This window comes from Pezoporus occidentalis, unplaced genomic scaffold, assembly GCF_034315485.1.
Source record: "Pezoporus occidentalis ecotype Australia unplaced genomic scaffold, CSIRO_AGI_Poc_V1 ctg7, whole genome shotgun sequence".
NCBI classification, from domain to species: domain Eukaryota; kingdom Metazoa; phylum Chordata; class Aves; order Psittaciformes; family Psittacidae; genus Pezoporus; species Pezoporus occidentalis.
Window position 1 is genome coordinate 329,030 of NW_026916052.1, and position 25,574 is coordinate 354,603.

Genomic DNA, 25,574 nt, shown 5'->3' on the forward strand with positions numbered 1-25,574 from the left:
CATAGCCTCCAGGAGGATGTGCTCCATGATCTCACCAAGCACCAGAGTGAGACTGACCAGCCTGAATTTTATCCCTTTTAAAAAATCCCCAGGTCTGAATTTTATCCCTTTTAAAAAATGGGGGTTATGTTTCCCCTTTTCCAGTCAGTGGGAACTTCATCAGACTGAAATGACTTCTCAAATATGATGGAGAGTGGCTTAGCAACTTCATGTGCCATTTCCCTCAGGACTCACAGGTGCATTACATCAGGTTCCATGGATGTGTGCACCTTCATGCTCCTTAAATGTTCTTGAATCTGATCTTCCCCTTACAGCAGGTGGTTCTTCATTCTCCCAGTACCTGCATTCTGCAACTCGGGCGGTGTGGCTGGAGCTCTTGCCAGTGAAGACTGAGGCAAAAAAGTTGCTGAGTACCTCAGCCTTCTCCACGTCCCAGGCAACAGGTCTCATGTTTCCTCCCAGCAAGGGCCCACCTTCTCCCTAGTCTTCCTTTTATCCCGACTTTTATCTTTCTCCTACCTTCCTATGGAAGCATTTTCCTCTTAGTCCTAGTGAAAGGCAATGAAGCCTAGTGAAAGCTATGTGGTCACTTAGCAGATGATTTTGTTCTGACACTGGCTGTCAGCCCGTGCACCTGCTCCCAGACACACTGTCCCTGCTCATTACCTAAATCTATCATTTGGCCCCAACTGCCACACATGAGGTAGTCTCGTTGTGAGCTAAAGCAACGGCTCTGACAGACCTACATCATCGCCAGAAAAATAACTGCATCACAGCTCTCATAAGCAGTGGCAATGTGATGACCTTTGAAGATAATTGAGACAAGAAATCCACAATAAAAAGCAAGTAAATCATAACTTAGGAAGTGATGAGGCATTAAAAATGACATACATCAAGTACTTAATATGCATTATCAAGCACATGAATTTCCAAACCTAATCCCTGTGACTTCAAAAATGACTGTTTCTGTCTGAAACAAGCAACGTGAAGATACACAATTTTTTTTTTTTTTTCTGTCTAGGAGCTTCTCAATACACACTACAATAACGACAGTTACTAAGGCAGAAAAGAGAAACCACATTCTTTTGTACTGGGTCACATCTGGAGTAACACTGCTTCCAGTTATAGTAACTTTCTTTTGCTTCAAACCTGGTTACTGCAAAGCACTTAACTTGAAACTGCCTTACCGGAAAGTAATAGGTAATTTTCATTTGATCCTGATTGGGACAGTCTCTTACTGACCTTAACAGAAAGCATGCTCCCCAGTGTAGTATGTCTTCTACCTGCACCAACTTTCCACACCTCCTAGATCACAGATTCAGAGCTACCCATTGCTGGGAGCTAGGAGAATATTCCAGGGAACTAAGCACATTTCAACATGCTTATGCTTGCCCTCTCCTTACACAAGTTCATATGTCTGATCTTGGCCACTGCCAGAGACATGATACTGGGCTAGACCAAAATTTAGTGTAATCCAGAACTGCTGCTCTTAAGCAACTATACTGACATAAACACCCAAGTAGGTAAATTTTGTAGGGTGGCATTAAAGCTCCAAACCACTCAAGTCTCTGAAGTTACCTACTTTGAAAATTACTCATTTCAGCCTTCAGCAGGTCTTGTGCTCACTCACACTGTGCCATTGCTGAACCTTGGGAAGAAATTCTTAGGGAAGAGGACATGTTCTCAAAGGGACTGTCACTCAGCTCCAAGATCAAAACTGAAGTGGGTTCTTCCATTTTCTTTCTTCCAACACAACCAAATGGCCTGCCAGTTCTTTCACTTGAAACAATAATAAAACGTTTATATTTAATGACTAAAAGAAAAGATAGCAAATGTAGATATAGCATGCTAGATGCAGCATGCTAACAAAACTAGTCATAGAATGTATGCTTGGATCGACTGATGACAGTGAGGATAGGACCGAGGAAATTCTTTTCTCTGTACACGTAATTTGCTCACATTTCAAACTCCTCTTGCAACTTCTGTTTCAGCACCATTGTATTATTACCCTGTGCTCCATTTGGGTTTATATGCACCCTCTTCGTGGTTTCCTTCTAGGAAAGATACACACATTGTACTATAGTTCCTGCACAATAATCTTTCTCCTTCTAATCTGGATTCCAGTTTTAACTATTCTGATCTTGTATGTTGTCTTCACATGAAGATTTAAAAGGTGTAGGAAATGAAGGCCACTGTTTTCATCAGTAGTACCGATAAGCTGCAGTGACATTTTTTTCAGATTTCCTCAAATATCAGAGTAGTTAGCTTATATAGACAAGATACACATCATGCCACTATTTTTTATTTGGTATAATCAGTCAGCATCCGAAACAAAACCAAACACACTTTGGAATGCCTTTTTTCTATATGAATAATCAACACAGTACTAAGCTACAGTTAATATCAAGGGTAGCTAACACACTGGCGTTAATGGTCCCACCTTGAGCAGAGGAGGGCTAACTAAAGGATGTGCAATCTTGACAAACACAGAAAGGATTTTTCTACAGTATGTGTACACACACATCACTAAAGAAAACAATCTCCACTTCATAGGGCAGGCAGGCAAAAGCCAGACTTTTTATTTAAGTTTAAAATAACAAATACTCGCCTACATCACAGTATACTGCTTAGTTTATCGCTGCTGCTTTGAATTCTGTGCTTTCATTTCATGTGTCTACATTTTGCAATTGTGTACACACTGCAAAATTAACTTTGTATATTTAGCATCTGTGCATATCCTTTAGAGCTTAATATTACACTGAAATAAAAAGAAATCTTGAATTTTAAGGTACTGAAAACAATCAATAAAATTCCACTGGAAAAAAACAGTACAAATGTTTCTTGTAGCACAGTACTCTTAATTTTATGTGTCATTTTAATGCCGCAATTTTCAATTATTGACTGTATAAAGAGATGCCTAGGAAAAAAAATAAAATATCTAGAATGCCATTCCTAAGTCTGTTAAACTCTGGTGATTTATGATATATGTACAGTATATAAATATATTTATGTATATATGTACATATATATTGGTTAACATTCATTATAAATAGAATTGTGTTCACTTAAGCAGTATAAAAATAGCCACTTTCCTGGGAACATGCAAAGACAGTATGCTCTCTCACCTAATCTATAAAACCCAAAACAACCAAAACCTTTAGCTCTGGTTTTCTATAAATATAATTTTTAATTGAAGACTTTCAGCTGATTTAGCCACAAAGTAAGTTTTTCCGGTAAAGATATAAAATCTGTTTGATGCAAGCTATAATTAAGCTCAAACACAGTATATTCTGGGTTATTTACTTTCAAGTCTTTTTCCCATGTGCGCTACATCTGGACACACCCATTTATTTTTTTTCTTTTACAGTAAAATATTCAGCTCTAAATACTAAAAGCCAAATTACACGCAATCTGGCATGCTCGCATCGCAGAGAAAAGACTCTCCTCTACACTACACCTATGTGGGAGGCTGTTCTAGTATGGCTATTTGTGCTCCAGATCTTTTGTTCATTGCAAAGCATTATCAGGACTCCCATACTGTAGATACTTAAGGCCAGAAGAGAGAGTACTACAACCACTTAAGTCTCATCTCCTGCTCACTGAAATTCCCTCTGCGGTCCCTGCATTCAGCACAGTGACTGGTAGCTGGACTAAAATACCTCTCTTGTTACAGCCAAAGAGGTTCCAGCTTTGGAAGTTCAGCAAGATCTTGACTTTTTAGTGACTTTTCCCAAGGGGAAAAAAATTCGGTTCCATCTGAACCAAATGTGACATTTTTCCTTTTTTCTTGCCATATGAAAAACTGAAAAATGGTTTTGCCCTGAAGCATTCCCTTTTCCTCTAAAGTGCTTTAGTACTAGTTAGAAAAGCAAAAGAAGAAAAAGGGCTACGTTCAAAGGTGACACTATTTCTGTTCCTCCATTTACCTATCAGCTCAGCAAAGAGTACACACTGGGTTGGACTGTAGAAGAAACAGCGTTGAGTCCTTCTGCCGAATAGATTTCAATCATCTACTAGGAGAATGGCATAAGGACATGACTATGCCAACAAGGACATGACTATGCCAACTGTGACATATGCTGACTCTTTTTCATCTCATTCCACATAGCTAAAAATGCACTCCTGCCCATTTCAGAGAACGGAGGACTGAAATGCATCTGTCTCCCTTCCCTGCAACCCCATCTCACCCAGCACTTTGAACTGCTCTTGCTATCTCTCAGAGTTTACAAAAGTATTTCATACGAACAACATGGAAGATTCAAGGCACACTCTCTTCAGGACAACATTTTTCTTGTGATTAGATGACCTTTTAACAAGGTAGGAAATTTGAATGTAAATGGCATGGGCAAAGGAGGGACCAGAGCCTTGTATTTTCATTCCTAGAATTATTATCTGCACCTGCAAGTTACTGAGTAATACAGGGATGATCTAGACACTCCCACCTCCAGGAGATCTATATGTACTACTCTGAAAATGTTTTCCAGATTAAGATATTTGGTGTTTGGATTAAATCTGTGACTCACTTTGGATAATCAAAAGTGCACATCCCAAAACTTGCTCTGTCCCCCAGCTGCAAGATGGGGTGTGCAATTAAATGAGTTGGACGTCAGTGAAGGCCTACTCTCCTAAAGATGTTGGATGAAGGTGCTTGTGTAAACTTTTCTCTGGCACCTCTGAAAACAGTACACCTAACTCCTTATCCCTCAAGCAAAATGGCCTAATGTTCCCAGCCACATCCTGCATTTTTTCCCTATTCCCAGGGTGGCTCCCACATTTTTCCCAGAAGTCTTTTCTATGTCAGAAATGATGAGTCCTTGTTAAAGTAGCACAGTCTTCCAGCTTTTATATTTTCAGAAAAAAAAATATGAGGCGTTCTATTTCTTATGGTAAGTAGCATAAATGCACCAAACAACGGTTTGGATACCCCTGTATTAATTGTTTAGAGAGCTGTCATTGGAAGTTGGGGACTGGGAAGTCACAAAGGGCTCGTTTGCCTTCTGATCGTCCTTCATGGAGGCTGCTTGGTCTGAGATGGAAGAGAAGGAGAGCTGGTCATGTTCTATTATATTCACTTGGTCCTCTTCCTTGTCCTTCTTCACATAAAACAACTTCCTAAACTTTTTGAGCTCATGGAGTTCACAGAAAGTCTCAAGAACCACCAACATTGCAATAAGGCCCAGCAACAGATAACCTAGGTGCAAAAAAAAAGAAAAAAGAAAAAGTGTTCAATTATTAGCAAATTAAGTGGGGCTGGAACATTTTAACCCTGTAACTTTTCCCATCCCTGTCATCTCCAAACAGTATGCTAATTTCCTTTATGACCCAGTTTCAGAGCTCTGTGATGCACTTTAGATTGTAAAATCCTATTTTTCTATTTTCATTCTACAATCAACAAGAACCCACATAAAACCCCCCAAAAGTAACACTAGTGGCTTTAAGTTTTGTTACAACTGTACAAGGGTAAAGACATTAAATGAAACAGAATACTAAAACTTACCACATGCATGCTCCCCCACTTATTTACTATCTTCATTTTTTAGTGCTCTTCAAAAGATTTTCCCTTAATATCCCTACATGTTACAAATAGAAGGAACAATGCGGCAGCTAAATATGGTTATTTGTTGTTTGTACCAGTTTAGCAGGACAAATCACATATATTGCATGAAAACTTTTGAATTCTTTTCCTTGGAAATTACAAGAAGGTACCTAACACCCTGAAATGAATGGGAGAACAAAGCAACCAGAAACGTGTACAAACCCAATAAAATGAAAATAAAAAACCCATGAAATTACTGCTATTTTAAAAACCCGATGGAGTTGCTATATCTGATAACAGCTTGAAGATCATTTGCAGTGTTTTACTAATATGCATAAACTATCCAAACCTGGAAGTGTTACTTGAATTGTATTACTGATGACTTTGGTGCTTTACTGACTGATTTTTAAAGGTAATAGCTCTCATAGACTGACTTTTGGAAATGGAGTTTCATATGGTTAATAGCCCGCTCTGCCTTTTTCTCCCCCTCTCCAAACATATGCTTCTTTTTCCTTTTAGTATTTCCTGAAATTTATTTCCTAAGTGTTCTAAATTTTGAGCCATAATTTTTCTTCTGACTTTGAGTCTTCAGAATGGCTAGAATATTTAAGAAGGCCATTACCATGTGTGACTTTCTCCATTCACTTCATCATTTAGCATCCCCATATCTACATATCTACTCTGCTGATCAATAGGGTAGTGATTAAAAGCTACTGCTGGTAAGTTAAACACAATGGGTAGAAGGGGAAATCTCCAGCAATGAAGGCAGGAGAATAAAGTGTTCTGTTGGCTAGTTCAAAGCCCTGCTTCACGGAATGAAAAAATTCAAGGCCCAGTCTCTCTTTAGATAAAACACAAAACCAAGTTCACGGACACTTTACCTATGTTAAGATGGTACAGAGGCAGAGACAAATGCATACCAGCCTAAGAAGGGGACTTGACAGGAAAGGTTTGGTTTGGCCGTTCAGCTCTTTTAGGCGGTGCATCTGATGAGCTAGGACTGCGCAGACTGAAGCTGTACCAGAAGCTGGGACGCTTCAAAGCACTGTCACTGGAGAATAATGCCCTCAGCACATATTAATTCAGAATGCCAACACAAAGGTAATTTTCTTAGCTCTACTTTGAGAAAGTCACTGATCACTATGCCTTTCCTTCTGTGTCAAATGTAATGAAACAATATAAATGTAACACTTGTGGTCTTGCTTTGCTATCATCTTTGTCTACTGGTATGTACCAGTGTCAGCTTCAGCTACCTTCTGTTACAACTGGAGTCAGAAACTTTGCTATTCTGCCTCATTTCCTATTGCTCCTCAATTCATGGCTGTCCACCTCTCATCTCACCTTATGAGATCATTTTCCTGGGTCTGTGATGCACTGAAATTTTAGCCCAAGATGCTCATAACCATTTTCATAACAATAATGTAAGAATTTTTTCCTACTAGTAATAAGAGTAATCAGCTATGGTTTAGCACAATGGAATTCTGGCCTTAGCTTCTTCTTTCTTAACTAAGAAAACTAACCCTATTTAAAGGTTTTCTCCTTGCGCAGCTACCTACAAATGCCCACTTTGCTAGCTGACAGCTCACAAAATCACCATCCCCAGAATGGAGAGGGAAAGCCTCAATTTTTTTTTGTTAATTATTATTATAACATGTCTTTTATTTAGCTGGTTAGTTTGACACTTACATGTAATTCCGATTTTATACAGCTCCCGGAATTTTTGATTGTAGCCTTCTCCTGGCACATAGTCTCCAAGGCCAATAGTGCTCAGGGAAATGAAACAAAAGTAAAAAGATTCCAAAAAATTCCAGTCATCTTCCAGGACAGAAAATATTGCTGCTGGGATTAAGAAGAAGCATGAGACAGTGATGAACCCAAGGACTATAGCATGGATGATTGCAACAATCTGCTTGGAGAAGCCCCAGCGAATGTGGAAATACAGGACAGGCCGCCTGGTGACATATACAATTATGCGCTGTACCACTGCTGTCAGGAAAAGCAGTGTGAATGGGATCCCGATGACTGAGTAGATGATGCAGAAGGCCTTTCCTCCATCAGATAAAGGCACTGTGTGTCCATAACCTGGAAGAAAGCAGAGGAGGCACAGGCTGAGCTGAAGCTGGCAGCTCACATACCAATTTGATATTGGCTACACTGTGTGAGAACCCCCACCCTTTTCCCTCTCATAAATGCTTCACTATTGCTAATCTGAATTCTGCTACTCTTCACAAATGCCATTCAAAGGTCTGTTTTAAGCAGGCAAACAAAGCCTAAGTACTAGCAATAAGAAAGTAAATAAATAAATTTATATTTCAAAATTGTGATGGTAGTTGTATAAATGCTTATTTTGGAGAAGGATTTAATGCCTAAGAAGTGGGAGCCTATGCCAGGAAATCTGTGTTTTATTCTGGGTTTTCCTGCTGACTTTTTTTGTTTAGTTTTACAAAATAATGTAGCATTTTTTACCCACCTTGTTAAGTGGAATAATCCATACCTCAGCGAAAAGTTTCTTTTACTTTGTAGCAACCTTACGTGAAAATAATTTACATTACATTGAAGTATTACAATCAGCATCCACGCTATATACTTCCATGCTACTGCAGAGTGTTTAGATGATGACCCAAAAAGATATCTAAAAGCAGAACAAATATCTTCACAGCAAAACTCCTGGGATCTAACCACTGTGGCTGGATTTTGTAAATGGCTAGCCATTTACACACCAGAGATGTCAATAGTGATCTGTTCAGAGTGCAGGAATGCATCTACTAGTGTATATGCTGGTAATGGCCAGCAATCTCTATTCCACAAAAGTGTGCAATATATCTTGTATCCAGCACAAGCAGCTATTCTGCCAAAACACAGTCTGCCAGTCAGCCTGCTTCTAAATGTAAATCATAGGCACAAAAAAGAACAGTAAATCCAGCATAAACCAGGAATGCTTTCTTCTGCTTGCCAACCAAACAAGTATTTTGTTTTCATTGCAGCAAGGAAGAGGAAATCTCTTGACATCTAGTTTGGGCACTCTATACACTGATATCAAGCCAAGCAAGTGCAGACAGGCCCTAGCAATTCTGCAGCCCCAAATCTGCCAGCTCATTCAGGTTATGCTCGTGCTGTACAGCAAGGCATTTTCCAGAGCTACTGCAACTAGCTATCTTGAGGAGCACAGGCAGAGCCCAGTGCACAGAGGGTTATGCTGCTTCTGCTTCTGAATTGGGGTCACTCTGCACTCACCCAGTCTGCCCAGTGCAACAGTGGACCAAGCAGATATTACCCAATGTCTCCTGGGAACCCCCTGCCTGCTCCCCTGTGAAACCAGCTGCTCTGCAATTGCCTTCAGGTTTTATAAGAACACAAGAGATTTCTCCTCTATATTAATGAATTTTATAGTAGAAGGATTACTGTTTTAAGTTTTCCAGTGGAGTAAGAAAAGGAAATGTTCTTTTTATTTAAGATGCATACAGACACTTCCAGACAAGGAAAGGCAGGCAAAACGTCTTATCACTATGACATATGAAGTCTTAGAAAAGAAACATGAGGCAGTTTCTCTGTGTTAGCTAACTCAACAGGAAACTTCAGTTTTATTTGAATTTTAATGACATTATGAATAATTTACCCAATGTCTTTTGAACCACAGAACAGTGTACTAATTAATGGCTTTTTTTTCCTTGCTCACCTTCTGCTTGCTTTATTTCCTTTGAGATAAGAGAAACAGCACTGCACAGGGCTCACCAGATGCAGCTGAATCAGATTTATGAAGCTGCAGAAATTTCTTACCTTGTGTTCTACTCCATCCCTAATAATGCCGGACTTTTGACTGGCAGTTCTGACTGCCACTGACCTGACACTTTCTTTGCCCAGAATCTTGCCCCTCAGAGGTATGCAGGGATGCCACTTCCTAAGTGCAGGGATCTCACTTTGTAAGTGCAGAGCTCACCACTTCATACATGAAACTATGACTGGCTTTGCTGTGAGCATGACTTAACATTTTATCCACACTCGTTTTCAAGTGTGATTTTATAGCTCTGTAGCTCACCCTTACTGCCTTAAATAATTTTGTGTCTTTAGTAAACTTTGTTACCTCCCTCTTCCAGGTCATTTATGAGTTTGTTGAATTGCACAAGCTCCAACATACACCTCCAAGGAAGAAGCCTTGTGACGTTCCCCTCCTTCCAAGAACTAACCATTTTCTCCTATTCTGTTTTCTATCTTTCCATAAAGAGGGCCAGCCCCAGTTGCTTAGTGTTCCTGAAAGCATTTTGCAACTACCAACTCCAAGTTTGGAAGAGAAGAAAGATGCGTGCTTTGAGTAGATCACAGGTTATCTAAAACTGACCCATGCAACACAAAGGAAAAAAAGGCAATTGCAATGCTTCTTCACATCAAGGTGTCTTCTTTAAGCAGAACTATAGGTGTGTTACTTGAGCAATACGCAGATCAGATCTCAACTGGACTATCTACCTCATTCTGGTACCTATATTTAAAAAATTACACTGGAAGTAGAGCAGAGAAAGGTTATGGAAACCATCAGGGGAATAAAGACTATTTTATGAGAGGAAGATAAAAGTGGTGGCTTCCTTGGCAGAGCTGAACTGAGGCTGAAAAGTGATACAGTATCTCCCTATTAATGCATCAGCATACAAGTACTACCAAGGGAAAAGAAATGCTTTAGATGAAGAATAATATCGCCACACAAACAAATAGCTTTGCTATAGCATGAATAAGTTTAGTTTGCAAATCAGCAAAAGGCTTTTAAGCTTCAGAGAAGAGTTCTGGAGCAGCCATCCACTTTCAGTACAGGGGAAAGAACGCAGCTATATTTCACATGTAGCCAGATGAAACTTAGTAACTTTCTGGATGATGCAGTAAAATAAGCCCATACATGACAAACAGAAACCGAGCTTGCAGACCTAGAAAGTCTCTTGCAAGTTCACTTCAGGGATAGCTGAGATTATGTATCTGCTCCTCAGCTGCTAACAGTTACAGGAACTATAGTACTAAAAAGCATTAACAGTTTCTAACTGAGAATCCACTCAACCAGCAGCAGCAGCAAGACGACATTTTACAAAAGCAATGCAAAAGTAATCAATTAGGAATGATTATACTGAAAAGCTTGAGCTAAATCTGTCACAATTTATAAGGCTATGGCAAGTGAGGAGGAAAAAGATCTATTTTCTCCCCCATATGAAATTGCTTTTATGTGACTTTTCCTAACAATCCCTATAATCTTAGTCATCACTGTGCAAAAGTAAGTAAAAAAGTTCAACATAGCCATACATTAAAAAAGAGGAAATTACAGATCTGAGGCAGGAGACACTCGACACTCCATGTCTGCTTTCAGACAGTTGTGCTCTATTGCCTCCCATCTCTGCTCCTGAACCAGTTTGTAGCTTCTCTGCACTGTAACCTCTTCAGGGAAATTCCCTTCTATAATCTCTCCATAAAGTGCCTAGCAAACACTACTTCTACATAAATGACTAGTAACAAAAAGTATGCCAATTTGCCTTTTGCAGTGGAAACTGCAACAATCAAATGCATTACAACTGCAATTCTGACACTCTTTTTGTTAGGAAAAAAAGAATGCTCACAAAAAGATGACCACTTACGAAGATATTTCTTTATTCTACCAAGGAGACTTGCTATGGGTGACTAGAATTAAATTGCCCATGTAGCATATCTGATAACTGTATTACTGATTATGAAGACAGACAAGATTTACTGAATGCTGTATTTTCATATGTATAATGCAAATATCAGATAACAATCACTCATTAAAGGCACTGACCTTTGAAAAATCAGACCCTCAGACAACCTGCCCAGACTCAGAAGCAAAGCAACACCAGAGATAAAAGGATATTACTCACATATAATCCCTTGTATTGTCTATTCATTGCTTAGTGGTACCATTCCTTAAACTCACAGAAAAAAAAACCAACACATGCAAGACCAGCAGAATTTGCCAAATTAAGTAAGATCAATGCTCCACCTAGCTCAGTGTGTTGAGACAAACTATGTTTGATTGATCATACAAAGAGCAAAACCCCACAATATCTAGACAGTTGAGTTTCAGTTCTGTTTTGATATGGGGATTTTTTCCTTAAAAATAATTTACTCTCTTGTGAGTTGGAGAACTTCTACTGCCATAAGTTTACATATATATATATATACACAAAAATGGCTTTATCTGCTCTGATGTAATTTTGATTGTCATAGTCTACAAAAGTTCTTATTAAAAAATAAGCTTAAAATGCTTAAATCTTTTTACATTGATCTTGTTGCTGCAAGTTATATAAGTCAATTATGTGTTCAATATCTACTCTTCCATTTGCTGTCTTTCAAGTTAGTCTTTTGCTCTTATACCTTTCTAAGAAGGCTTCGTCATGACTTCTCTGTACTTTTCAGTGGTTTGTATCGCTCTTGTGCAAGCTCCTTTAGTTGTTTTCTGTCTTACCTGTGTCTAATTGTTCCTGTCTGATGACTTTGTAGAGAAATATGCAGAAATGATCACTGAATTCCAGGTAAGATATCTTTTCTCCCTCCATTTTTATATACCATCACACTTTGTTTTTCAGAGTCTCTAGGGAGCTTACAACAATGCCCAATTCATAACAGCCTATGTCAAACCCAGCATTGCATACTAGTATTTCACAATAGTCTTCCACCCTGTGTTAGCTTGGTACTTGTTGGCACTGGGTGTTCTCTCCTTTCATCTTTCTCAGATACTGCTTTGACCAGTACAAGCAGTTTGATATCATTACTGCTTTGTCTCTTCATAGTTCGGTGCTTCCTGTAGCTCATTAATTGGTCTTCTCTGTTAAGAGACAGTGGTCTTACATGTATTTTGGGACCCTGAATTGAGCATTTAGTGCCACAGTGCAGAGGTGCCACAGTTCTATGTTCTGATAACCCAGCCTGCACTTCCACACAGAAGTGCCCAGAGGCTGCTTTGAAGGGTAAATGTTTGAATGTGTAAGTGGATCTGGCATCAGGTGAGGTAAGAGACAATCAGGGGTGCCATGACATTGGAAAAGTTTCCCCACAGACAGCCTCTCTTAGGCTATGGTGATGAAGCCTGGAAGTATGCAGGTTGTGGCACTGGCTCCTTCTCTTGCCCCTCAGTTACACTCCCAGGGTATCTGCTGTCTATAACTGTTCTCACAGTCTGGTCCATTAAGGGGAACCAGCATCCACAGCATTAAAGCTCACTTCTCTCCCTTCATGAATTAAACAGTCAATGGTTTTGTGTTGTCAGTTTTCTCCTGCCAGGTGCTGTTCTCCCTCTCTCACAGATTTTCTCAAGCCATTGCTCCCTCTGGTCTCCCTAGCCCCAAATGACCCTGTTGCAACACCAGCAGCCCTATGTGGCACCATCAAGTTTCTCAGGGTATGCAAGTGGTCATCTTCAGCACACTCAGTGTCTTCCCCAACAAACCCATTCAGATGGCAGAGTCATAATACACAACCCCAATGTGGCAGCACAACAGATAAGCTGCTCATCCCTTTGCTGGTTTGAGTCAGTGTCGCTGAAGAGAAGCCAGCCCTTTAAGGCTGCTCATAATCTTAAAATGCCCCATAGATGAAGTGAATCATGTGCTACTTATTAAAGACATGCAAAAATCTTTCATTCATCCCAAGCGTAATATGACTCACTGGAATATGATGATGACGACAATGAAGGTCAATGACAATAATTAAATAATTTATACATTTAGTTTTAGAAACCTTTGACATTCTCTGCTGTGTTTAACAGTGAAATACATCCCTCTTCATAACTGGTCTATGATCTCCTAAGATAAAAAGAACTGTCAGGTGATGGTAGATCCGTGTTGTAAGAGATCACAAGGAAGTCTCATTATTTTTTCCTACTGCAAGGAAGAGCATAGCAGCAACCAAAGTAATCAGAAACTTGCTCTACAGAGTTCAGACCAACAACATTATGATTGAAGTAGATGATTAGGAAATCTATGTCAAGTATAGCAGCTGACCAGGCCATAAATTTGCAGGCAAAAGGTCACCTATCATACAATAAGACAACAATTATAAAAATACATGCTATATTATGCAGCATGCCTACACATGCCAAACCATCTGCTCAGAATCAAATTATTTCAGAAAGGTTATTTTGCTGTTTCTGCTCCAAGGGTGCGCTCTGGCAAGGACCAGTTTTAAAGATAGCTGATAGGCAGGTAGTTAAACCAGCCTGTTAGCACACTGTTGCATATAAGCCTTTCTTCTCTACAGTAGAGAGAAAAAGGAACATAAAGGACTGTAGACAGACATACAAACTGGTCCGTAGCTAAAAATGTGCAAAACAGTTGCACTTTACTGCTAGAAAACACTTTTCAGAACTCAGTCAGAGGTTTGAGACACAGCAATACCATTAAAACCAGATACTAAAATAGCTGAATGTTAAAAAGGGGTGAAAATTAGAAGTTCACGCACACACTTTTGTTCAACAGACCTGAGAACTTTGAATTCCAGCCAGGCTGAGATAAGCTTCCCTATATGGCAGAAAGGAGGAGGAAAAAAATTCACTATGACAGGCACCTTTAAGTAGGGGAAGTACATTCTGATGTTACATTTTGCTACCTCCTCAGTTGAGCTAGTGGAACTGGGTTTGTATGCGCTGGAAAGGAGGAAGAGGCACTGTAAACTGAACTGATGAAATCATTTGGGTTTAAAAAAAAACCAAACAAACACCAACCCAAACAAAAAAACTCCAAACAAACAAAGCAACAACAACAAAGAGAGAAAGTGATGAGGAGCAGATTTGTTGGAGACCTAGTTCATTTCACTAATGAAAGCTTACAGCACAGTACATGCTGAGGGAGGAGATGACGGGTGTGGCAGAAACCTCTTCAACCAGTTTTACCACTAAAAAAAAGCTATTCATTAGGTTCATACATAGCACCAATAAGGGTGATTTAAACTTCCAGCTGAGGTGATTTAGTATAGTGCTATTCCAGCTCCCTTAAATAATACGTCCCTCAAACCTCAGTAGAACAGAAGTTGTAGAAACATATTTAGACAATTAAATTAACCATGAGTATTAGTTTTTCGCTATAATGATTTCTCACATAATCATTCCTCAGAATAGACTTGTTTTGTTTTGCCAATTTCTAGTATCTGCCCTATCAGATATTTGCAAATAACTAGTAGGGACTTCCTCCCCTAAACAAACCCCCACAGAGATTCCAACACACTGATTTGCATGTATCTACTAATGGTACATGGTTTCAGTTCCTTCTAATACTGTCCTTTGCTGCCACTAGTTATCAAAGCCAAAGACTGCTAACTCCTCAATGTCCTACTAGCTATATTTGGAGTTGCCTTGTAAAGGACCAGGTTCTTATGATCAGCTCACAAATGTCACCTGCTGCACCAAGAAAGGCTAAAATGGCTTTGAACTTAGTTTAGTAATAAGGTTGTGTAAGTAATTTGGCTGGCTGTCAGCAGCATCTGCACCCAAGAACCAAGCCAATGGCATGGATATTTTGGCTGCCATGTTAAAAACAGTTTCCAAACCAATTTCTAGCAGAACAGCTGCACATCAGAACATTTACATCTTGCAAAGTCTATAAAGCCTGCCACATCTGTTCCTGCACAGGAAGCAGTATTTCACCTGCCCAAATAATCCAAGCTAGAAACTGCATCCACCTATGCTGGGAAAAGGGGACTGGGGAAAATGTTTGTTTGAGGACAACAGATATCTCCACCCTATTTATGTGAATACATTGAGATAAACAACTTGCTTTATGGTCTTATATCTGATATTGTTTAAACTGTGAGAGGATTTGGGCAAAAATGTGGGCAAAACACTGATGTTTAGGTCCTGTTATGACTAACATGATCTGGGTCAGCCTTAAATAGTTGGTGTGACAGTGGATATAGCTACAAGCTGACATGTAACACATCCACATTCAGAAAGCATGGCGACTGTTAATCATATATAAAGAAACAAAACAAACATCTCATACTGGGAGCAGGAGTAATGATTCTAATTTCCTACTGAGTACGTTCTTAGCACTATGAAAAGTTATCCCCTTTCTTGCAGTAAACCCAATCTCAACTTTGTCTGGGAGTCCCACATGAAAAGCAAGCAAAAGCTGTTACTGACCTAGACCTATGTTCAGGGTGGCACTTCTTGTGCAAAAGCACTTCTATAGAAATAAATAATTACCCATATAAAAATGTATTTAACCCAGTATTTAAGAAATAATGTGTATAATAATGTAATAATAATTTAGAACTTAATACATCAATAAATATTCAGAACCAAACTATCAAATTGTTTATTGTCTTTTTAGTTATCATATACTTACTGTGCCACCAAACCAGGATAAAAATATTTCCTTGTCCCCAAAACATATAAGTTCAGTATAAAACGCAAGGCAGCCAGTGAACACAAACGGAAAGGTGGAAAAGAATAAGGTGATACTGGACAGTGTGCAGCACAACAGCATCCATATGCCACCTGCATCACCTCTACTAAACCAACCCTTTCAAATATTCATATACACTGATGAGCTCCCCCCTGAGCCTTCTCTTCTCCAGGCTGAACAGTCCCAGTCTCTCCCAGCCCTCACAGGAGAGACACTCCAGTCCCTTCATCACCTTTGTAGCCTTTTGCTGGACTCTCTTCAGTAGCTCTGTACCTTTTTGCTCCAACCTAGCTGCTGATGCTGGAGAATTATCTGTTCGAGGAGATATTTCTGTACCCTGTACTATATTAAGGTCGCTGCACACTTTTATATATAAATGTGAGATACAGGAGGCTGGAATATTGATGTTGGGACTGGGCAAGTGTTACCAATCCCATTTTTTATCCAGTTATGCAGCAGGAGGTACACTGTCACCTTTAATATCCAGCAAAAATGACAACAAAGCACAAATCTTTTATTCCTTTCTTCAAATTGACATATTTTCATATGACTTAGAAATGCTTTCTCTCATGCAGAGATTAAAATATAGATGTCTTTTCAAACTAAAAAAAAAAACATGTTCTTGAAGTTAGCTGCTCTCATGACCCACAGTCTCATAAAAATGCATGTTAAAAACATTTTTCAATCAAATTTGAGTGAAAAAAATATAAAGGAGTGCAAGTACACTGTTGTCATTTCATTTTTCTTGTCATTTTGTGGACCCCTGTAAATTAGATATTTAAAGAAGATGACTTTTCATTTTACAAAATGTAATCATTTTTGATATTCTTCATGTCCCACGGAGGTTAATAGGAGAAATTACAAGATATCATGATGAAGAAAATGCTTTTCTGTTGTTGGGCTGGTCAGCAAAACTAGTCCTTTAAAACGTCCAAATAGTTTGGTTTCAACAGGAGATGAGATCTTGTTCTAAAAATCTCATGTGAATGTAATGAAAAAAACCCAACATTGATCATATTACTTAAAGGACCAAGTATCTGCCAAATCCTGTCCAGAACGTATTATTCTGACTACTGGAATGTAAAATATAGCAACAGGAAAAAAAGAAGAAAACAGAATTAATATAACTGCATTGTCACCTTGTTTACATTAGTATTGCAGAACACTGGATGTGGATCTGTACAGAGGAATACTTTGTATTATGGACCTAAATTCATCATTATATGTAGGGAAGCTAGGGTTTATTTCAGATTTGTTCAACTTTGTTCACAAAGACTGGATGCCCAGTCACAGCTGAAGTGTGTTCCACTGCTCTCATAGAGTGACAGTTTCAGGCAGCCTGCACACTCCAAAACTGCTCCACAAGTTTGAACCAAAAGTGGGGAAGTGGGAATAATACGGAGACTTGTTTCAGCAGTACACTCTTCCTCTGAACCAAAACACTACTGTAGGGCCAGGAAAGCTGGCATACTTCAGAGTTTGAAGCTGAAGTTAACAGCACTTCTCAAGCATTAGCTCCTGCACTTGTGTTCAGCAGGGCAATGACAGAGTGCCTTAAAAGCACGGTTCTGAGTATGTGAAGCATTTTCAATTCTCTGAAGGGCTCCAGATTTTTTGTAGGAAAGACTTTCACTTACAGTTTCTGAATTGCTGTCAGGACTCAATAATATGAATGACAACATTATTAACACTCTATGAAGCACAGGTCACTTGAGAACATGGAAGGGTGCTCCATGAAGTGAAGGGAAACCAGATATAACCCTGTGCCAAATCAAAGAAATACTAATATTTTCTACTTCCAACCCAGACATTCTATGCTTCCTTTCATCAGAAAGTTCATCCAGGTCTTGCTTACACCACCGTGCAAGGCAATGCACACCAGATGCAAAGACTACAGTCTGATGGGCATATGGAATGGCTAGCAAGCCAGCAACTGCTGTTTTAAACAGTATTTACCCACAGTTACTATTTAATGAAGTGAAAAACATTCCAACTGTATAGCCGTGATGCTAATGATGAAGTCATTCCCATGCCAGCAGTTAAGATCCCTATGGGGGGGTTATAAGGAAGTGCTCAGTACAGATACTGCAGAATAGGAGGATGAGTTGTACTAGAGCAGTGTAACAATAGATGGAATCCACTGCACAAGAGCCAAATGTAGACAAAAGAGTAAGTACAGAAATTAGCATGTCCCTCCCACATCTGAGATGATTACTGTTTGGTGAAATGCTCTCTCTTCTCAACAAAAGTATCAGAGAGAAATACAACCCCAAAATAATAACTTTAAGTGGAAAATGATAGCATTCTTTCACGTCATACTGCCTGACACCAGATCTTGCTAATCTTGCCTGGATACATTACGGACAAGTAAAACAGAGATCATCAACCCAAGGGAACTGTTAGACCCTTCCACCACAGACTACGTAAAAGAATGCGTTGCTTGTCACCATAATGGGACCTACCATGCGAGAGACAAGGGCAGCGGGACTCCAGGTAAAGGCACATACTCCATTTGAGGACTACTAAACAAGCCTTTAGAAAGGACATGCTATCTGCAGGAAGACACTTCTCCACACACTCAGCTGGCAAAGCTTTCCCACTCACCGTGTGAGAGCCGAGTTTTCAAACCCTATCTCTAAGCTACACAGCTCCTATCAAAGTGTTCATTAAGAAATTCCTTTTTCTTATGACATGCTAAACCTTCAGCCTGATGTGAGGTTCTTGTGGGCTAGACCTGTGTTCCTACAGAGCCCTGACAACTTTAGTCATGTGTTTTGAAGTGATATGTCATTAAAAATGACTTCATGCCCTGCCATATACTTCACACAGTGCTGAGCACAGGAACAAAGACTATGTGAGTGCCTTCTGCAGACAGAGGTCTGCTAAACTTCTGCGGCAAAAGCATTCAGGCTTCACTTCTATCAAGAGACAGACAGGCATTTCTGGGTTTGTTGTTTGGGGGTTTTACCTTGGTTTTTTTTTTAAATTTGACAGGATTTTTATTTTTAAACCCAAAGTCTTTATACTAGAAATCGGTTCTCCTTAGTGCTATCCTGGATTTAAGACCCTGAAAAAGCTAAAATGCAATCAAAGCAGGATCCATCTGGTGTTGGGATATTTTCCCCCCCACAGATGTCTCAATAACAGCACATTTCTAGAAATACATATCCAAAAACCCGATCACATCTTTAGACCTACTTCTAGCAAAGATTTAGCATAAGAAACCTATACGTTGTTTCAACAGTTATTTTCCCTGTTACATTCATTTTTCCATATGGAAAAAAAGAAATTTATGAAAGTCTGCTGAATAAAATGCAAACAACAGGTCAAAAGCAAGGTGAGATTTCCTGAGGGCTCTTCTCAGAATTCAGCCAGGAAAATTCCAATTATTCTTTTATTGGTTTACTTGCCTGCTAGGCAACAGATGGTCGAAAACCTGTATGAAAGAAGAGGCCTCACCACCACACTACTTTATTATGAATGTTTCCTGATAAAACAAACTGTAAGTCTCCAAAATTTAAATTTGATAATTTAAATATTTTGCTTTACCTGCAGTCCTCAGAAATGTTATAAAATACAATGAGGTTTTGTGCAGGTCTTTTATTAGCGATTTTTGCGCCGTCATACTTAGCAGCGTTCGCACAATAATGGATTTTTAAAGCCACTGATCACCAAGATTAAAATACAGCCAAAGAAACAGGTTCATCAAGAACTTCAACATCAACTTCAAGGTATTGAAAGGCATACAAGCCTTTTTGCAGTTCTTCCTGGGAATTACATCCTGAAATACTCAAAGTAGGAAAAAAGAAATCTTAACAAGAACAATGTTTTTGCAGCAACACCAGGAAAGAGAAAACAATGCTGCTGACTACATTTAGCCAGGACCTTGTTTGTGACAGTGATCTTTTCATTTCCCATGTTAATGTGGTAAAAAACATGATAAGACTTTCACCTTGACTGCAGCATAAAGGTGATGTCTTACACAACACTAATACTTCCACATTTTGTCTTTAGATATGACAGTGTCTACCTGGGAAGAAAACTCATTTTAGAAGTTAAAATGCATTTAGCATCTAACTGGCAGTAAAGCAGAGAAGATACACAGCTTCTGAAGAGACTGGAAGATGTTTTTTTCTTTCTGGAAAAGGTCTGGAACCATGGTTTCATTTCACACTGCAACCTTCTCTTTCCCCATCTCCTCTAATTTTCCTGTAACAGGTTTTAAAGTTCTTACCAACTAGTTGGGCCTTGCACTTGAAAGACCTTGTTTATGCATGGTGTACCACAGGGATGTGCCAGCTGCTGGTGAGCCCAGCACCTGTGCAGCATGATATTCTGCTTGAAGCCTGGTGCAGTTCACTGGGAAGAGGTTTCTAAAAATTGGTAATTTGCATCTGTTACCATCCCAAATGCACACTGGGATATGTCAAAAACTTTGAATGTGTTGCAGATGAACATGATTAAAGCACTGCAGTAAGTATCAAATTAGTGAAGAATACCTATCTAGTCTCACTAAGTTACCATTTCTTGCACTGAAATGAGCCACAGTTGTTCTTCCTACCATCTGGGAACAAAAAGAAAGAACCAGCTGCAAATTAGTATGCTTCCCACCTCTATTTCTGAAACAAAAATTGCTTTATTGCACCACCAGAAAGAACAGAACATGAAAACAGTGAATGAAACTGGTATTGTTGGCAGTAAGGAATTATTACACAGTATTAAAAAATTAGGCCATTTCATGCTGTGGAGTTGAAATCAAATCTGTAAGCAGCATCTTTGCATTAAAATGCAACCTCGCATGGAAGAAAATGTTATCTACTAGATACAGCAGTGGAATTGGAATTTATACTTCTAATCTTGTTATCAATTTAACATGTGGAACTCTGGGAAATTACTAGCATCAGCTCTCTTGTTTGGCAGAGGAAGACACAGTACTTAGCTACCTTCATGAGATATTTCAGTAAATCAATCAGACATCATAATGCATTTGCATACAAATGAATCCTATTTCTGTTTTCTGTTCTAATAATTATTTCTCAGAAACACAAAGAATTCAACAGCACATAAAACAAAACAGAAGGCAATCAATTTAACACAAATAGCAAAAATTACTAAAGCAACTTAACAAAACCCCACAGAGCTCAGTGCATCAGTCTCCACTTTCACATGCAGCACATTCTATCTGGAGTATTCATTTCTAACTTGAAAATAATAACAAAGAGAAACTGAGACAATATTTACACAAGGGCTAAAGTGAGATACTTTTTCAGGTAAGATGGCTTATTCTGAACTTTAAATCACAGTCCAAAATGTGACGCTTGATGGTACTCTGCCATCTGAATATAGTCTAGCTGAATATACTCACAGTTTCATGCTCAAAATAAAACCTTAACTTACAAGGCCCAATGGGGAAATACTTCAACTGTTATGAGAACCAGTTTACTGAACCATAAGCAAATTTTATAGATACATTAGTCCTATTGAATCATTCACATGTTTAGGACATCCACATAGCAAACACTAGCTGTGGTAACTATAAAATTGATTAGTTCCACTGGAATCAGGATACCGAGGATAACCACAACTGTATGTCCTACCAATAAATAAAGGGAAAGGAAAAGAACAGCACTGTAAACATACCATTTATGTTCATAAGAGGATGAAATGCAGACTTTTTTGCCTATTTAGAAGAGGTTATTTAGAAACAAATAGTAAAGTAGCATTTAAAAAGGCAATCTACAGATAAAAGACATTTAACCAGCAATGTGAAGACACAGACAAAACGATTTAAATGCTGCGTGGTTTAGCAAAAACTATATTGCCTGCTTAGATTAACAGCAATTTGTTTTGAAACTGTGAGCCTCTCCAGTTGGTTAGAGAATGTCTCCTTGTGTGGTATTTGCTGTTTCCAGAAATTCCTACAACTACGGGATAATTTTCCTAGTGAAAATATGTCATTCTGACATCTCAAGGACAGAATAAGGTAGCCCTGCATATACGGAAAGCAGGCAACATTAAATCAGTAGTACAATTCACAAAAAATACTTCAACTGCCAAATCAGAATCCTCGACCCACCATGTCAGTCAAAGACATCAAAACTGACCAGTGATTTTAAGTCCCATGTCTTTAAATCCCATTACGTTCAGGTAGCACACATAGTAGAAACACTTAGCTATCACCCAGGCTGAAGACTGAATCATACAAAGGTTTCTCATGTTCAACACCTTACTGCCAATGCTTGCATTTGCAAACTTTGGCGAATATGAAAAAGGCTGGGTTGATGCAACCTGTTACTAAGGAAAGCAGGATTCTGTAAGTGGCATCTCTCAGACCTTAGTATAAAGGAAGGAGGAACGTATGACGGTTGGTAATTCCAAAATAAAGGCCTAGCATTGAAGAGCAATGTGTAAATTGATAGTTACATCTTTTCAAGGGAGAAATTTGTTTGCAAGTGTCTGGCCCTATGAATGCATCCAGTTTCTTGTAATTCTCAGTGATCAGAATTTGTAAACTAGTTACAGAAACTAAAACACAACAGCACGACTGCATTACTTCCATACTAGTTGCAAAGACAATGCAATTTATCACATAACAATAGCTACCCAGTGGGAAAAATTAAAGTTCTCCTTGAGATTCATGTACCTGAGGTATATCAGACAGAAGTATTTTAGTGGTGGCATCTGTACTAACAAAGAGGAGTCTTGTAAAGTTCTTTCAGCTTTGTTAGCTGTCAGTTTAATCTTGCTTGAAATAATGCTGCTTTACAAGGGGCAGCCAGCAACTGTCAGATACATTATCATTACAGGAAACACATTCTTAGGTTACCAGTTCCTTTCTTACATCTGCTGTTAATTTGGCCATGCATTTTTAATTCTTTCTGTGCTTTCACCAAGTTGTTACATGAAATGTCTAATGTAACGCTTGAGTCACTGCTGAGAAAGAAGATCCTTTTCTCCAAGTGGGTCCCCTCTTGCATTGGTTGTAGTTTACCTGACTGCAATAACTTAGAACAAACTAATCCTACAGAAAGTGAATATGTTTCTTCCAGTCAGACAAAATGACATGGCTTACTGTTGTGGTCCAGTGGGCAACAGTCCAAGTACAGGGCACAAGTTTGGATCATAGGATGGGAAGCTGGAGTCCAAGACATCTTCCTTCCACTGGCAAAGCTGTTAAGTACACTCATCCCATTTCGCTTCACATCAACATAAGCAAACATTTTACTACGTATAAGGAGAGGCAACCAGCATGCTAAAGCAGAGCAAACACTGCCTTCTTCCCATAAAGGTTACTCACACATTTGGTAAATCATGTGGGATGCATTAACTGATGTTTAGCTTGTTGTCTGCACACAATACAAACTGAACAACTTCATAAAAGGGAGTGCAATGTTTCTCCATCAAAGATACAAAAACGTGTACTGCACACTTTAATACGGCTTCTGTGAGTTCCTATTCAAGTAGCTGCAATTTCCTTTAATAGGACTGAGCAAAAAACTATTACCAAAGCAAAACAGCTGAAGTACATCCACAGGACAGGAAATCAGCTTACTGTATGGGAATGTGTCCTAGCAGAGGAAGTAACACAAAATTCACAAGTTCCTAATCTCAATCGTGCTAATATCTCTTACATGATCTTTTCCAACTGTCTTTCCTCTTTGTCTTAGTTCATCCTTTTGCAAAATACATATGAAAATATGACTCTATTCTCACAAGATGCAGAACATAACAGAAGTGCTCTAATCAGTAAAGCACATGGTATGCACATGGTGCAGAATCTACTGATAAAAGGTGGTTTAGAAACATGAAAGATTAGAAGTCGTAACGGAAATTGTGATAAGATTGTGGCATAATGCAAAGCTAAAACCTGGAACTCAAACTTCTGTTTGAGATGTTAAGGGAGCTTTTATCTTTTGCCTTGGATGAGCTTCATGTCTACTAATAACTTTTACTGTAAATGTCATTTTCCTTGAAGCAGTATACAAAATTCTGCTTGACCTGAAGATTCAGCTGGCTTCACTTAGTACAAATAGCTGTACTAAAAGATATAGCTGAAAGATCAAGATTTATCTTTGCACTATAGCTATGAAGAATGTAAATGCGTAACAACTTTAATAATGAACTAAGGCAGGCATTTGCCCTTATATTTACTCTTTTCTTATTAACATGAATTGTTGATTCACGCAGTGCAACATCATGGCCCACTGTTCTTTACTTGCCCAACTTGAGCTGCAGCAGTGGACCAGAAGGCAGGCTGGGGGCATGGATTTCTCAACAGACATGCAAATGCATCCAGGTAAATTAAACTATCTCTTACCTTCACATAAGAGAGCTTTGTTGAGAACTATTAAACATTCATAAGATTTACAGCATTTTGCATTTATTTTTGTGCATCACTCAGAGTTTACAGTAGCTAGGACTTTCAAACAGTAACACAATGATACATCTTTGGGCATTTTTGCTATGCTAGTCATTTTTGCTATACTGCTGAGTCAGCATTCCAGTACTAAATAAAAATATAACCATGAAAATAAGTAACAAGACATGCTGTGAAATGTTTAACATTTAATTGCCCATTAGTAAATTACACAGCCTAGAGCTTCCAGAACTCTTCATATGATATAGAATTTCTTTGATTTGCTTTAGGGTTTTCTGATTTCCTTTAGGCTGCAGGCTTCAAAGGGAAAGGTCTATGCCATTCTTGTACAACAGATAGTTGTAAAGAGTAAAAAGCTACTTAAATAACACAGAGTAGAGATTTCATGGCCTTCTTACATTAACCTTAAACACAGTGAGCAATTTTCACTAAAATTTTCATGAAGTGATTATATTTAGGATTGTACAATACAGTCCCCAAGAGTTAAACATCCAAGTTATTTGATTTTTCTGAACACGTTGCTACTTTCTGAACACAAGGGTTTTTTTCTCTACAATTTTCTTTAAAGCCATGTATAGTACAATCCCATCCTGCTGGGGAGGAGACAAAAATCAGAATTTTTGCCTTGCCTTTGCATTCAATGACTCTAAAGTAATAAATCCATTTTCAAACTATATTGTAAACAAAATAGAATACTACTCTAGCTTTCCTCTGGACTTTGGCACTACTTCTGTGTGTTGCAATGTCTAAGCCTGCCAATCACATTTTAAAAGGTCAACTGAGCAAAATATGAGTTCATAGCATGCTGTGTAGGTTTAAAGTAACAAAGTAAAAAGCTAAGTGTAAGAGTCAACACAGTACAGGCTTTAAAATTAAAAAAAAACATGCATAAACCCCATTCCAGACAGAGCTGCCAGCATTTGAAGTCTTCAGAAGGATTACTTTTGCCTCTTAATGCAGAGAAATCTTCTCACATTTTAAAATAATTATAGGTTTAGTATGTATTTAATCCCTGTAAGAAAAAAAAAATGGAGAAGAACTTTCTGAAACAATAGTAAATTTTACAGTTGAGCTGGCTGCTTCCTTTTCCCTTGATGCATGAGACCTTTTCCCTACAATTCTGTGTTTAGCTTAGCTATAGGATACTTGTGAGTCACCTTTAGGCACATTACTATAGAAAAGATGCAAAAGCAGATGTGCACTTGTGACGGAATTCCCAGCAGGCTTTATAATTGTGTAATTTTCTGTAAGGCAGACTATTACTCTTTCCCCAACAGAG

General features: G+C 38.7%; 1 protein-coding gene across 1 annotated transcript in view; it reads right to left on the reverse strand.

Annotated features, from left to right (window-relative positions):
• Positions 1 to 2,546: 2,546 nt before the first annotated feature.
• Positions 2,547 to 25,574, reverse strand: part of KCNK1 (potassium two pore domain channel subfamily K member 1) — a 32,336-nt gene continuing 9,308 nt past the window's right edge. The window contains exons 2-3 of the mRNA XM_062641956.1: positions 7,223 to 7,618; positions 2,547 to 5,191 (exon numbers count right to left, since the gene is read on the reverse strand). Of these exons, the coding sequence (XP_062497940.1) occupies positions 4,932 to 5,191; positions 7,223 to 7,618 (656 nt within the window). The 3' untranslated portion in view covers positions 2,547 to 4,931. The remainder of the gene's footprint in view (positions 5,192 to 7,222; positions 7,619 to 25,574) is intronic.